We start from the raw sequence: 11,692 nt of genomic DNA on the forward strand, positions 1-11,692 counted from the left end.
TGTTAAGGTTAAGAGAAATGGGTGGCAGATATTAATTACTTTAAACACATATACATAAGGATTTCTGGCATAGATGAGAGGAGTAAAACTGAGCAAGTTGATAAACACTCATCCCAAAAAAGAGCAATAATACTTTGTTTTCTATCTCACTAATGCTGTTGGATTTTATTAACAATTGATATTAAAATACGTAGGTTGAGGACTGAACAAAAAAATGAAGATAGCAATTATCTGAGATTTTTTTAAAATGCTAAAATGCTGGAAATTTTAAGTTCGTTTGTGAGCAAGATGTTAACTTATTTTTCTCATTCTGTGCTGACTAAAGGCCTGAGAATTCCCAGCAGTTACTATTTTTAAAATGTATTTCATTTCTCTTTTATCTTAAATGCATTAGTGACTCATTTTGTGACACTCATAAGCGAATGCAACTATTTTGCGATCTTTTCAGTTATATGGGATGTTCAATAGATGGCCTAATTAGCTTGTTCCAATTGATTAATTGGAGCAAGCTAATTATATATATTTACATACTGTAAAGTAAATCCGTTTTAAAGATATCATTGTCTTTATGGTGAAACTAAAACTTAGATTTTCATGCAAAATGTGGGAGCAGAGATATTAAATTGAGAATAGTTATTCACAACATATATAGTGACCACAGAATCAGGAGAATGGATGTGCTTGTTGATGCAAATAGAGGAATAGAGTACAAACTCTATTGCAAATGTGGTGAATTATTACCTCTTGGCATGTTCATACCTTGAATATTATTATTGCATTGCAGCAGGCAAAGGCTATTACATTAACCAATACCTAAAAAGATATAATTGTTCAATATCATTTTGAAGTTGTCTAAGCAAAACTTTATCTTCAGAGCTTCATTTATTTGGTAAAATAAATTCCAGTTTAATGTTTCAAAGCTAGAGCCTTTGTGCATTGAGATACAAAAGAAGCTGATTCCAGAAAAAATGGCAGACATCCATTGAAATCAAACGAAAGCATTCCAAGAAAATGTGATCACTTGCTTTAGGACAGAGGGCACTTAGAAAGTGAATCATATGCTACAAGATATGAGATGGGCAGTAAATCTTATTTCACAGGATATGAGTCAGGCCCATGTTTTTATAGCACAAAAAGTGTCTGTGTCCTCAAAGCAAGGGCCACTGCAATGTTAAAGCACAGGGCTAATGAAGCATTGTATCTATAGCACAAAGAACATGTGGCAAGTATGTTTTTATTGTCTTGAACACAAGCTCAGGTAGCCATCAGACACTGAATCAAGAATGTTACAGTTTAGTAAATCTTGTATTATTCAAAATTCAATTCTCAATGAAATTACTCTCCCTTTCAAAACAAAATATTATTATTCTGGTATCTGCCTTGTCTACATATACTTAATCTCTGCATTGAGTGTGACAGTTCATTATAATTGCTATAAATTGAATTAATATTAGGCATGGCTGTTTGCCAGTATCAACATCACAGCAATTAGAGCGCAGAAAAAAATGTCTATTTTTAGTGTCTAGAAGCTCATTTACATCTGTACCACGCTATGTCACCATGCTGATTCAGTTCTCAAAAGCTGTTGCACACTATCATTATAATTCTGTGATGGGTATTGTTGATAAACCAGATGATTCCATTCAAAGTCTTTGTCGTATAAAAAGTAGAAAGTGCTGGAGAAACTCAGCAATCTGTAGAGACACATTGCTGATTTTTCTTCTTTGAAGTTAAAGTTGCTGGCAGACCTGCTGAGTTTCTCCAGTACTTCCTGTTTCTTTTTTATTTTGGATCTCCAGCATCTGCAGTACTTAGCTTTTCTCTTAACTTTGTATTTTTGTTTCTCACATAGCAATACGAAAATTGGCGCCCACACCAGCCTGACAGTTTCTTTTCTACTGGAGAAGACTGTGTTGTTATGATCTGGCATGAAGGTGGCCAGTGGAATGATGTTCCATGTAACTACCACCTAACTTACACTTGTAAAAAAGGCACAGGTAAGATCTAGCATTGACTGCATATACTTGGCTCTACCCCTTTTCTTTCTCAAACCTGTCCTTCAACATTTCTTCAAAACCTTTCCCATAGATGAAAGCATAAAGTATAACAGCAATATGTAGTAAAGAGGTTTGTGAAGACATTCCTTCATTTATATACTGGAAACATATACCAGTGATCTGCATATCCCAAACCTGTGATTCTTTATTCACTCATTTTAATGGATGGAAAGTCATAGGTTAAGGCGCACATAATATGCTGCTATATGCTCCTAGAATACAAAAGTAGATATTCTGCTTATGTAGTCAAAATATTTTTCACTCATCCTTCAGAAGCATCCACTCCATGCAAAATGGATCCCTGCAATATTACAGTGTTTCATTTTCAGTATCTTCCACCTCAGCCGAGTGATGACAGGTTTTCGACCCTAGAGGGCATTAAAATTAAACTCATCCTGACATCATTTGAGATTTATAGACATTTCACAGTAGTGATGACTAGATAATGGACGAGAGTACAAACTGACATGTGGTTCTGTTTTTTTACTGATTTTACTATAATAATTTAGGCCTCTGCTTTTCAGAATGCGTTCATTGTTAAATGTTAGGTCCTTCAATCTTAAGAGTGTTTACACATGCTCTGATTTTCATTTAAAATATCTTAGTGTACCAGAAATATAATAGACTTTCATTTTACGATTATGTTAGCTGCTGGTCGAAGCCTTTGTCCCTATAACCTTAAAATGAGCAAAATAGTGCTTTGTTCCTCCTTGGTTTGGACTTAAGCCAAACAGTTGCATTAATAGAAGACAGATTTTATCAATAACTAAAGATTTTTACATTAGATGCAAACTCCTTACTTTATAGAAAATTTTTGCAAGGCTTGTGAAGGTTTGTAGCTTAGGTTGACGTTTAGGGTGTAGGTTTGCTCACTGAGCTGTAGGTTTGATATCCAGACGTTTCATTACCTGGCTAGGTAACATCATCAGTGGTGACCTCTAAGTGAAGCAAAGCTGTTGTCACCTGATTTCAATTTATATCTTTCTATTTATATTTATAGAAAATGATTGGTGATTTGCAACTTTGTACCAGAGTTTTCTTTTAAAACCTTATTTATACTAGTTTCTTAGCTGTTATCCAATCAATTGTAGAAGTTGCTTCCTAATTTTCTTCTGTAATTCTGCTCAGCTTATGGTATATAAAGTGGTTGCCATTACTTTGTAAGTTAAGAAATAAATTTCCTCTAATAAGTTGTCATTAATGATACAGAAGACATTCCTTTCTTAATTTAGTTGCCTGTGGTCAACCGCCTGTTGTGAAGAATGCCAGGATGTTTGGGAAGTTGAAACCTCGATATGAAATAAATTCTATGATCAGGTACCACTGCAGTGCAGGCTTTATCCAACGCCACTTTCCAGTCATTAAGTGTCGAACCAATGGATACTGGGATAAACCAAAAGTCGCCTGCATAACACGTAAGTTGCATAAATACTTTATTGAGATTGGAGGAGAGGAAAAAAAGTAAAAAGGAGAAAAGTTTTTTTGATGTTTAAAATATTGTTACTGCTGAGGCTGGAGGAATGCATGATTGTTCTATTCCCACCAGTCCACAAGTCAGAACATAAGGTAAAAATATTTCATTAAGGTAGCAAGATTACCAATTAAATGTCTTAACTATATTGGTTTTAAGTAAGACGGTCAAACAATCAGGTTTCTTTGTAAACACGTTATTAGTTTATTGTCAAAATAAAATGTATTCAATAAAATTGCACTAACTGGTTAACAGGTAATCATATAAAAATAAAATGTATACTCCTCTAAATGTTCACAAATCACACTCTTAGCCAATGAAAACTGTTAGAATGCAGAAGGAGGTCCTTCAACCCATTTTGTCTACACTGGCCTCCCTGAAGATTTAAAAGTCAGTGTTAATCTCCTGCTTTTTCCCATAGCCAACCCCCCCCCCACCAAATTGTCTCTCTTTAAATAAAAATCTAATACCCTCTTGAGAATGCCTTACTGAACCTACCTGTGCTACACTATCAGGCAGTGCATTCTGTACCCAATACTCCAGCTGAGGTTCAACCAGCATCAGAAATAAGTTCACCACAATCACCTTGCTCTTGTATTCTATACCTCTGTTAAATCCTGCAGTATGGAGCCCATTATTTTGTACATTTTTTTAAAATTGTGTACAAAGAACATAGAGACGAAAGGATAAAGTATAGGGTGTTGTGGAACCTATTTCTATGATGTTCTCGCATATGTGGTAGTCAATAATCATGCGCTGTTGTCTCTGAAGTTGCATACTTGGTACAGACACAATTTGCTCAGAAAATACTACCTTAACATGTTCTTGCCATAACTTTTTCAAAAGAGCAAATAGGTTTTAACCTGAACTGATGTGGAGGTTTCTCATTCAGAAATGAGAGAGATCAGATAGGTATTTTGTTGATAGCAAACTTGCCTCTAATAAGCTGATTCTTGGCAGAGTTAAAAATCAGACAACACCCAGTTATAGTCCAATAGGTTTAATTGGAAACACTAGTCTTCAGAGTGCTACTCCTTCATCAGCCTGATGAAGGAGCAGCGCTCCAAAAGCTAGTGTTTCCAATTAAATCTATTGGACTATAACCTGGTGTTGTCTGATTTTTAACATTGTACACCCCAATCCAACACCGGCATCTCCAAATCACAATTCTTAGCAGGCTTTCCTCTAATTCAGGTAGATAAGTGAAAACTTCTCCAAGCCAATCACTGCATAAAAACAGCCCCAACACAATCTAAAACAAGTATTTATCACCACTCATGATTTCTCAGAAGGATTTTGATTTTCTTCCCTCAAGGACTTTGGTGGACCAACTTTTCACAATAATCATCAACGTATTTATAGTCAGCATAACTGACCCAGCTTTATATTCCAGATTTATTAATTGAAGTTAAGTTGTAGCACTTGTCAAAATGAGATTTGTAGCCCTGTTCCCAGAGCCTGTGCACTGCTAGTTATGTATTTGCAACAGGATTGTAACTTGCTTAAGTGGATGTTGATTTTATTATTTTCACTTAATTTTTTTTGTTGTGGATTTCATCAAATGACACCTGCTGCCTTCCCTAGACAGCTTATATGCCATTTGATGTACAAAATTCAATACATAAAATAACATTAGTGTTACTACCAGGTTCATACTAAGCAGCTCCTTTGGTATTTATTCTTGGAAAGTTAACTTCAGTAAAATCATGGCTTGTAGTTAGTTTGGGCTTTAAATTTTGTTAATGATTTGAACTCCTAAATAAGGTTCACATTTCTTCTAGGCCATCATCTGAACAATTTTATTGTGTACCTGTAAGTTTGAAGTGAAAGGACATGTTGGTCACATTCCTATTCATTCTCTCAGAAAGCAGTACAGCATTACTTAGTCCTGATGTTGGGAATGTAAACAATACTATTTGAATTCACAGCATTGCAGCAAAACATAAGAAATAAGATGTGACAAAAATATTTTGTTGGGAGTTACCAATTAAGACTGACTATTTTAGACGTTTATTTTACTTTTAAATAAATCCAGATTCAAGAAAAAGCCACCTACTTTTTAAGGTCATGTAATTTGGTTTTTCTTCCAGTAGAATGATGCTTGAGGAGAGCTGGCTTAAAATGACCTGTAGGAAAGATGCAGTCCTATCTTTTTGAGAAGGTACCTGCTCATGGTGGGATTTGGTTCCATAGCAAATAACTTCCAATGAACTTATCTCTCGAGGTATTCTGCCAGTTTTAAAGATGCATAGCAGTCAAGTTTACTTCTGACTGAGTCCAATATCCATGGTCCCACATTTCCTAGTAGGAGCCACTCAATAAAGACTAGAATTCAAAATTTGACTAATTTATCTTCTCCCTTGCTTAAAAGGACTGAACCCACATGCAGCATCTTAACTTTACCATAGACTCAATACTGGCCAAGGACTGCATGCAGAATTTAGTCTGTGTATCTCACTACCACAACAGATGGTGTGTTTCACCTCCTACGGCATTAGTTGTCTTTTGATGATTTTAACCCACATTGACAAAGTGTTTGCAAATATTTCATCATTTGATTTCTTTTTGTCAACTCCATTAATTCTCTCTTTTCTTCCTTGCACCCAATAGCTTCAACGTATCAGCGAAACTCCCGAAGGTATTTTCATGGATTGTACCGAAAAGGAATGAAAACTTCGCAAGAACCGATCCGACACCATCATCGCTGGATCAGGAAATTCCATTCAGGGCACTGACTGCACCACTGAATGGTGGGAAACTGTTCCTTGCTATTCGAGCCACATCTGATCCAAACAGTGCCATTAGTAACACATTGGGATGGGGAATATTTCTTAAAAGACAAAGCACATCGGGAAAGATCAAACGGCAGTGTCTTCAAAAATGTGATTGTTAAAACAATTGTAAATCATTCATTTCATGATGATCTGAATAAGTTAAATTGAATAGAAGCTGAGGCCCTGTTGTTTGTTCATATTTCATTGTAATTTCGTAATTCTAACATTCAGCATTTTACAGATAATTCTCCATTTTGTGTTACAAATATTGAACAACTCCTTTTATTTATGCGTGCATATACTGCACATGTCTTTGCAGGATTACTTTAACAATATAAAATATTTTAGAGCATTTTTGCACCTTTTCATGTCATTAGTTTTCTGTTTCTTATATGTGGAAAAGTTACATTTTTCAGCAGTATTTGCAAATCAATCATAAATCACCATTTCAGTTGTACCTTTTCACTTTACTGGGCTAACTTTAGCATATATTTTATAAATTCATTTCATTATTTATTGCACTCATTTGAGACATAGGTTAAGTCACCATAGTTCCAGAGGACTGTGCTGTCATTGGAGAGAAAGATAACTGGGAGTGGTTTAACTTGAGGGTCACCATACAAATGGGCAAGGTTGAGAAGGGGGGCCTACATGGTTACCTCAATCAGTGTGTAAACTAAACCCATGCTGTTAGCCTTACTCTACATTGCAAACTAGCCATCCGGCCAACGGAGCTAACGACTCAGTTTGATATACAGTATATGAAAAATGATTACCTGTGGTTTCAGTGACCCCTAGTGGCTATTTCAACTTACTTTCTTTCCAAATTTTACATTGCTTCAAGTAGTCATGTTCAGGATGTGAAGGCGTTAACATGCTGCTTGTAGTAATCTGGTGGTCGCACAAGAGTCATTTTGATTGCTGCTCCAAATTTACTGATCACTATAATAAGCCATTTTAGGTGAACAGAAAATAGAGGCAGTTATGGTGCATTAATGTGAGTGAAACCTGTTTTTGCAGAACCTGGATGATTAATTGTCTGATTCAAAAACACTGAACATCCTCTTCCTCAATCGATTTCTCACTTCTACAGCTACAAGACCCCTGTGTATTGTATTTCTAAGGATGCAAGGTGGGATCAAGCCCAGAGACTGCATTGTGAAGCTGCTCTTTAACTCACCTGGATACAAGCAATCAGAATAGCAAGTGCAAAAGGACGCTACATGACCTTACCAAAAGCCAGTTGGTTCTTTCTGAGGTCACAAGTGCTAATATATTAACTTTCTCAGATATGGCAGCTTTTTGCAGCCCTCACTAACCATACTACAATATGGAGCTGCCTTTTTCTAAGGGTGAATATAAACCTACTTTTTTTGTAAAAAAAAACAAAAAAATAAATTAATTTTTGTATATATAACCATCTTAGTGCATTTTTTAAAATGAATGTTTATGTCTGAATGTGACAGCTGTGTAGCATATGTTGGTCATCACATATGACAATGTAGTTTAATTCTTGGGATTTTATTTACTTTGAAAGGATGGGATTGAGAAGAAATGAACTATATATTTTTGTAACATTTCTGCTGTTAACCCTTTGGAATCTGTATAAAGCACCACCGGCTTTTATAATTTGCACTGTGGGAAAAGATCTAAGTACATCATTTTGATTCAGATTTCATTGCAATGTATTTTATATTCTCGTGGTCTAATTATCCACATTCAAAAATGTGGAAATGAGTGGAAAGATTGTATAGAAACCACTTAGAAATTATACTGAGAAGAACCAAATCCCATCGATTTAAATTCAATCATGGAGAGATTATGGCAGAAAGAAAGAATTAAATGACCTTTAAGTCCAATGGTTAACATGTGGTAAGAACAAAGACTTCTGAAAATGAAACTTAATATGGTCAGCAGTAAATTAATTTCTGAATAGAAAACATGTTGGTTGCTTCAGCCGTTTCAGTTTCCTCTTTTTACTAGCATCAACAAAAATCACTGTATGATTTTTTTGCTTTATATTTCTTGACAATGCACACAGAACAATGCTGTATTTATATTTTAACTTGTATAGTGTATAATGTGAACGTTTGGGATTTTGTGAATGAAATAGTGAAAACCTTTTTGTTACTTTTTTTTACTTACTGTGGTTCACCAAAGAAACCAAAACAAATTTTGATCATGCTGTTTCTATTTTCATGCCTTAGTCCTACTGATAGAACTGACTTGAAGAGCAATATTAAAAAAAAATTTGAAGCCTTTGGCTATATTGCAATGTTGGGATGCAGTGACAATTAGTTATTTTCTTGTATATTGATGCCCTAATTTACATCATTGCCAATGCTCTTGGATTGTCTTGAAGCAGGAATTGAATATTAATCTGTAAGACATTTTTGTGAGTAACCTGGGAGAAGAAAATAACAGAGAACTTAAAAATATGGATGTTGTCTTCACTTTCTTTGGACACTTCCACTGATTAGTTATAAAATAAATTGAAGATGTGACTTGACAGTCAAGAATTATTGAATCAGATAATCAATAGTGGTGTTCTGTGAGGGGAATTTGTCAATGATGCATGTAGGTCATTGGAAATGCAAAACCATATGGTTAAACTTCCAGCAATCTATCCAACCAGGTTTGACCATATGAATCAACCTTTTAAAATATATTAAAAAGCACACCATTTTTCCATTTGTAAATTTACATAATTTATGATATACCAGTTTGTTTTATAGTAGGACAGGAGCTCTGAAATCCAACCAAATACAATTTGCCCCCTCAGCAGATCATTGATCTGAACATCATTAACAATTTTGTTTTGTGATTTTCCTGTATTATACATCCTTACTCAATTCTCTTTTTCTGACATAATGCTGATATAGTAAAGTACAACTTTGTAATATTGTCTTGCCAGATACAGTATATTTATCCTTTTTTCTCTTCTTTGGCTTAAATTTCAGTACCTCAGATCATTGAAGCAATGTGGCCAAAAAATGAAATGACCTTAAATGTCCTCCCTGAAATGTTCTAATTCATTGCAACATAAAACTTAGTTAGGTTTCCTGTTGAAGTTAGAAATTATCAACACAAAACTGTCTTTGGTTTTGCCAAGCATTCATGAAATACTTGTACTATAGCTTTTCCAATGCTGCAGAATTTTCCAGTAAATGGTGTGATCTACTATTTAATAAGCTCTGCATAGCCTGAGAATTGTGATTACTTATCAGTTATAATATATCTCTAGTATTTATCAGACATGTTTTCATAATTGTCTTGAGCTATGATTATTATTGACTGATCATTTTCTTGCAGTTCACAGTGTAACATCTTCCCTTCCGGATAAAACTAGATTCAAAATTTTGTGATTGTCTCAGTACCACAATTTTCTATTGAGGCTATGCTTGCAATGCTCACTACCATTGAAATCAGAGAATACTGCTTCTCAGATAGGTTAGACAGCAGTATATGCACTGTTCCTGTATTTGATGTGAAACATCAATAGGTTTGAATTGCTTGTGGCAAATGTAATGTTACAAGAATTCAAATTCTGCTTTGTGAGCTAATTTCTCGAGTACTGCAGTCTAAATAAAAAGACAGAACAAAATAAATAACATTCCAAAGTAAACTATTGACAGAAATATGGCATAATATGTTTTTGAAACATTTTTGTATATGTAAGAAAAGAATCAGAGAAATTTTGAAGAATACTGCATAAAGGAGGCCATTCAGCCTCCAGGAAATCTGTACAATTAATTCCAGTTCTCTGATATTCCCCCCAGGTCCTGTGAATTGTTTTAATTCAATAGTTTATCAAAGTCTGTTTGCGAATTTCCAATTCATTTACTGATGGTATGTACATATCTTCTATTTCTGAACATGAATATCTCCTGTCAATCAAACTGGTGTGCTTGATTGACTGGCTTCTTCTGGATAGTCCCTCACACACTCACTAGAATAACCTGCTGAAAGAGATCAATCAGGGTATGTTTGCCAAGTTAGGATGGGTAGCTTTAGCTTCTCAGGCAGATAATATGGTCTCTGTTTCAAATGAAAGATCCAGAAAGTCCAGTTGTGGGAGGATTAATTTCAAAGGTCGAAGCCAAAGCTCTCCGAAATACTACTTTTGACCTTATCTTGGATTGAAAGACAAGTTGACCTTCATGGGTCAGGTGAGATACCTATTAACTAAACTCCACACCCATGCTTCCTGTGTGTGGGCGAATAAGCACATTATTGATGATTCAGAATCTGAAAGGAGATAAAGGAAAATGTGACGTACAGATGATTGAAACAATGTTAAAATGGAACTGCAAGAAATTCTTAATTAATATGAATGATCATGCAAGTATGTGATTTTGCATATGACTCTCAATATATTTGTGTGAGAGTTTGAAAATTCTAAATCTCAACAATTGATGTGGGAGCAAGTTGATTACAGAAGACCTATTGGAAATAGACTCTGGAATGTCCTGTGACAACTGCACCCGGACTGGTACTGACCATAGAAGAAATATTGCCCTCTAAAAAGTACCTTCAATCTGGTTCCTACTACTTAATGAACTAGGTATAGTGAATAACTTAATAGGGGAAGTGAGTTACTCCTGGGAGGGCAGGACAGTGTCCTGATCTTGACTCATATAGGATTATAACAAATATTTGATGACATTGAGTAGAGGAATGTGGGCCATTGAACCATTGTATAGAATTGTAGAAAATCCAATTGCTAATACAGAATTTCTGAGATACCAATGAGTTTAAAATAAAAGCTCCTGCACACACACAGACAAGTAGCAAATAGCTGGTCGAGGTCCTCTTGAGCCAAAACGAGTGTATCTAAGCAACTTGGCAACCAATAGGGGATCAAATCTGGTTGGGAATTAGCCATTCATTATGTACATAGACTTCTAAAGAAACATTCTGATATTGATCCTATGTTCTTTTAGTGTCCACAGTAATAAAAGTAAAAAGAGATCAGGAAAGCAAACATCATTATTCTACTATATCTTTCATTAGCTGAGGACATGCCCTGATATTTCAAATTCAAACAGTTACATTCAAAGAACCTTCATTGTAAATTTTGTGAGCAAATGTTAAAGCCAATTTGCTTAGTAAGATCCCATAAACATTTATAGGTAAATACCCATCCAATCTATTTTGGTTAAAAGCCATCTATTGATGAGGATCCTGAGAGAATTCAAATACTCTTCTCCAAGCAGATAGAATTTTTCCATCAATCGAAACAGGATTTGGAAGTAGTGACCAGAATGTTATGGTCTCTACAGGAGCAGGTCAGCAGGTTGGAGGGCAATGTAAGGTCATAAAATCAGTTGGCATCATGGGGGCACTGTAGCACTCTGGGTAGAGGGATCTGAGTGATTTCACATTTCGGC

At 35.1% G+C, this 11,692-nt stretch overlaps 1 protein-coding gene across 1 annotated transcript in view; it reads left to right on the forward strand.

Moving 5' to 3' along the window:
- Positions 1 to 7,719, forward strand: part of LOC132823025 (versican core protein-like) — a 169,092-nt gene extending 161,373 nt beyond the window's left edge. Inside the window, exons 10-13 of the mRNA XM_060836562.1 lie at positions 1,853 to 1,997; positions 3,290 to 3,472; positions 6,139 to 6,278; positions 7,396 to 7,719. Coding sequence (XP_060692545.1) covers positions 1,853 to 1,997; positions 3,290 to 3,472; positions 6,139 to 6,263 — 453 coding nt within the window. The 3' untranslated portion in view covers positions 6,264 to 6,278; positions 7,396 to 7,719. The remainder of the gene's footprint in view (positions 1 to 1,852; positions 1,998 to 3,289; positions 3,473 to 6,138; positions 6,279 to 7,395) is intronic.
- The last annotated feature ends 3,973 nt before the right edge of the window (positions 7,720 to 11,692 follow it).

This window comes from Hemiscyllium ocellatum, chromosome 2, assembly GCF_020745735.1.
Source record: "Hemiscyllium ocellatum isolate sHemOce1 chromosome 2, sHemOce1.pat.X.cur, whole genome shotgun sequence".
NCBI lineage: Eukaryota > Metazoa > Chordata > Chondrichthyes > Orectolobiformes > Hemiscylliidae > Hemiscyllium > Hemiscyllium ocellatum.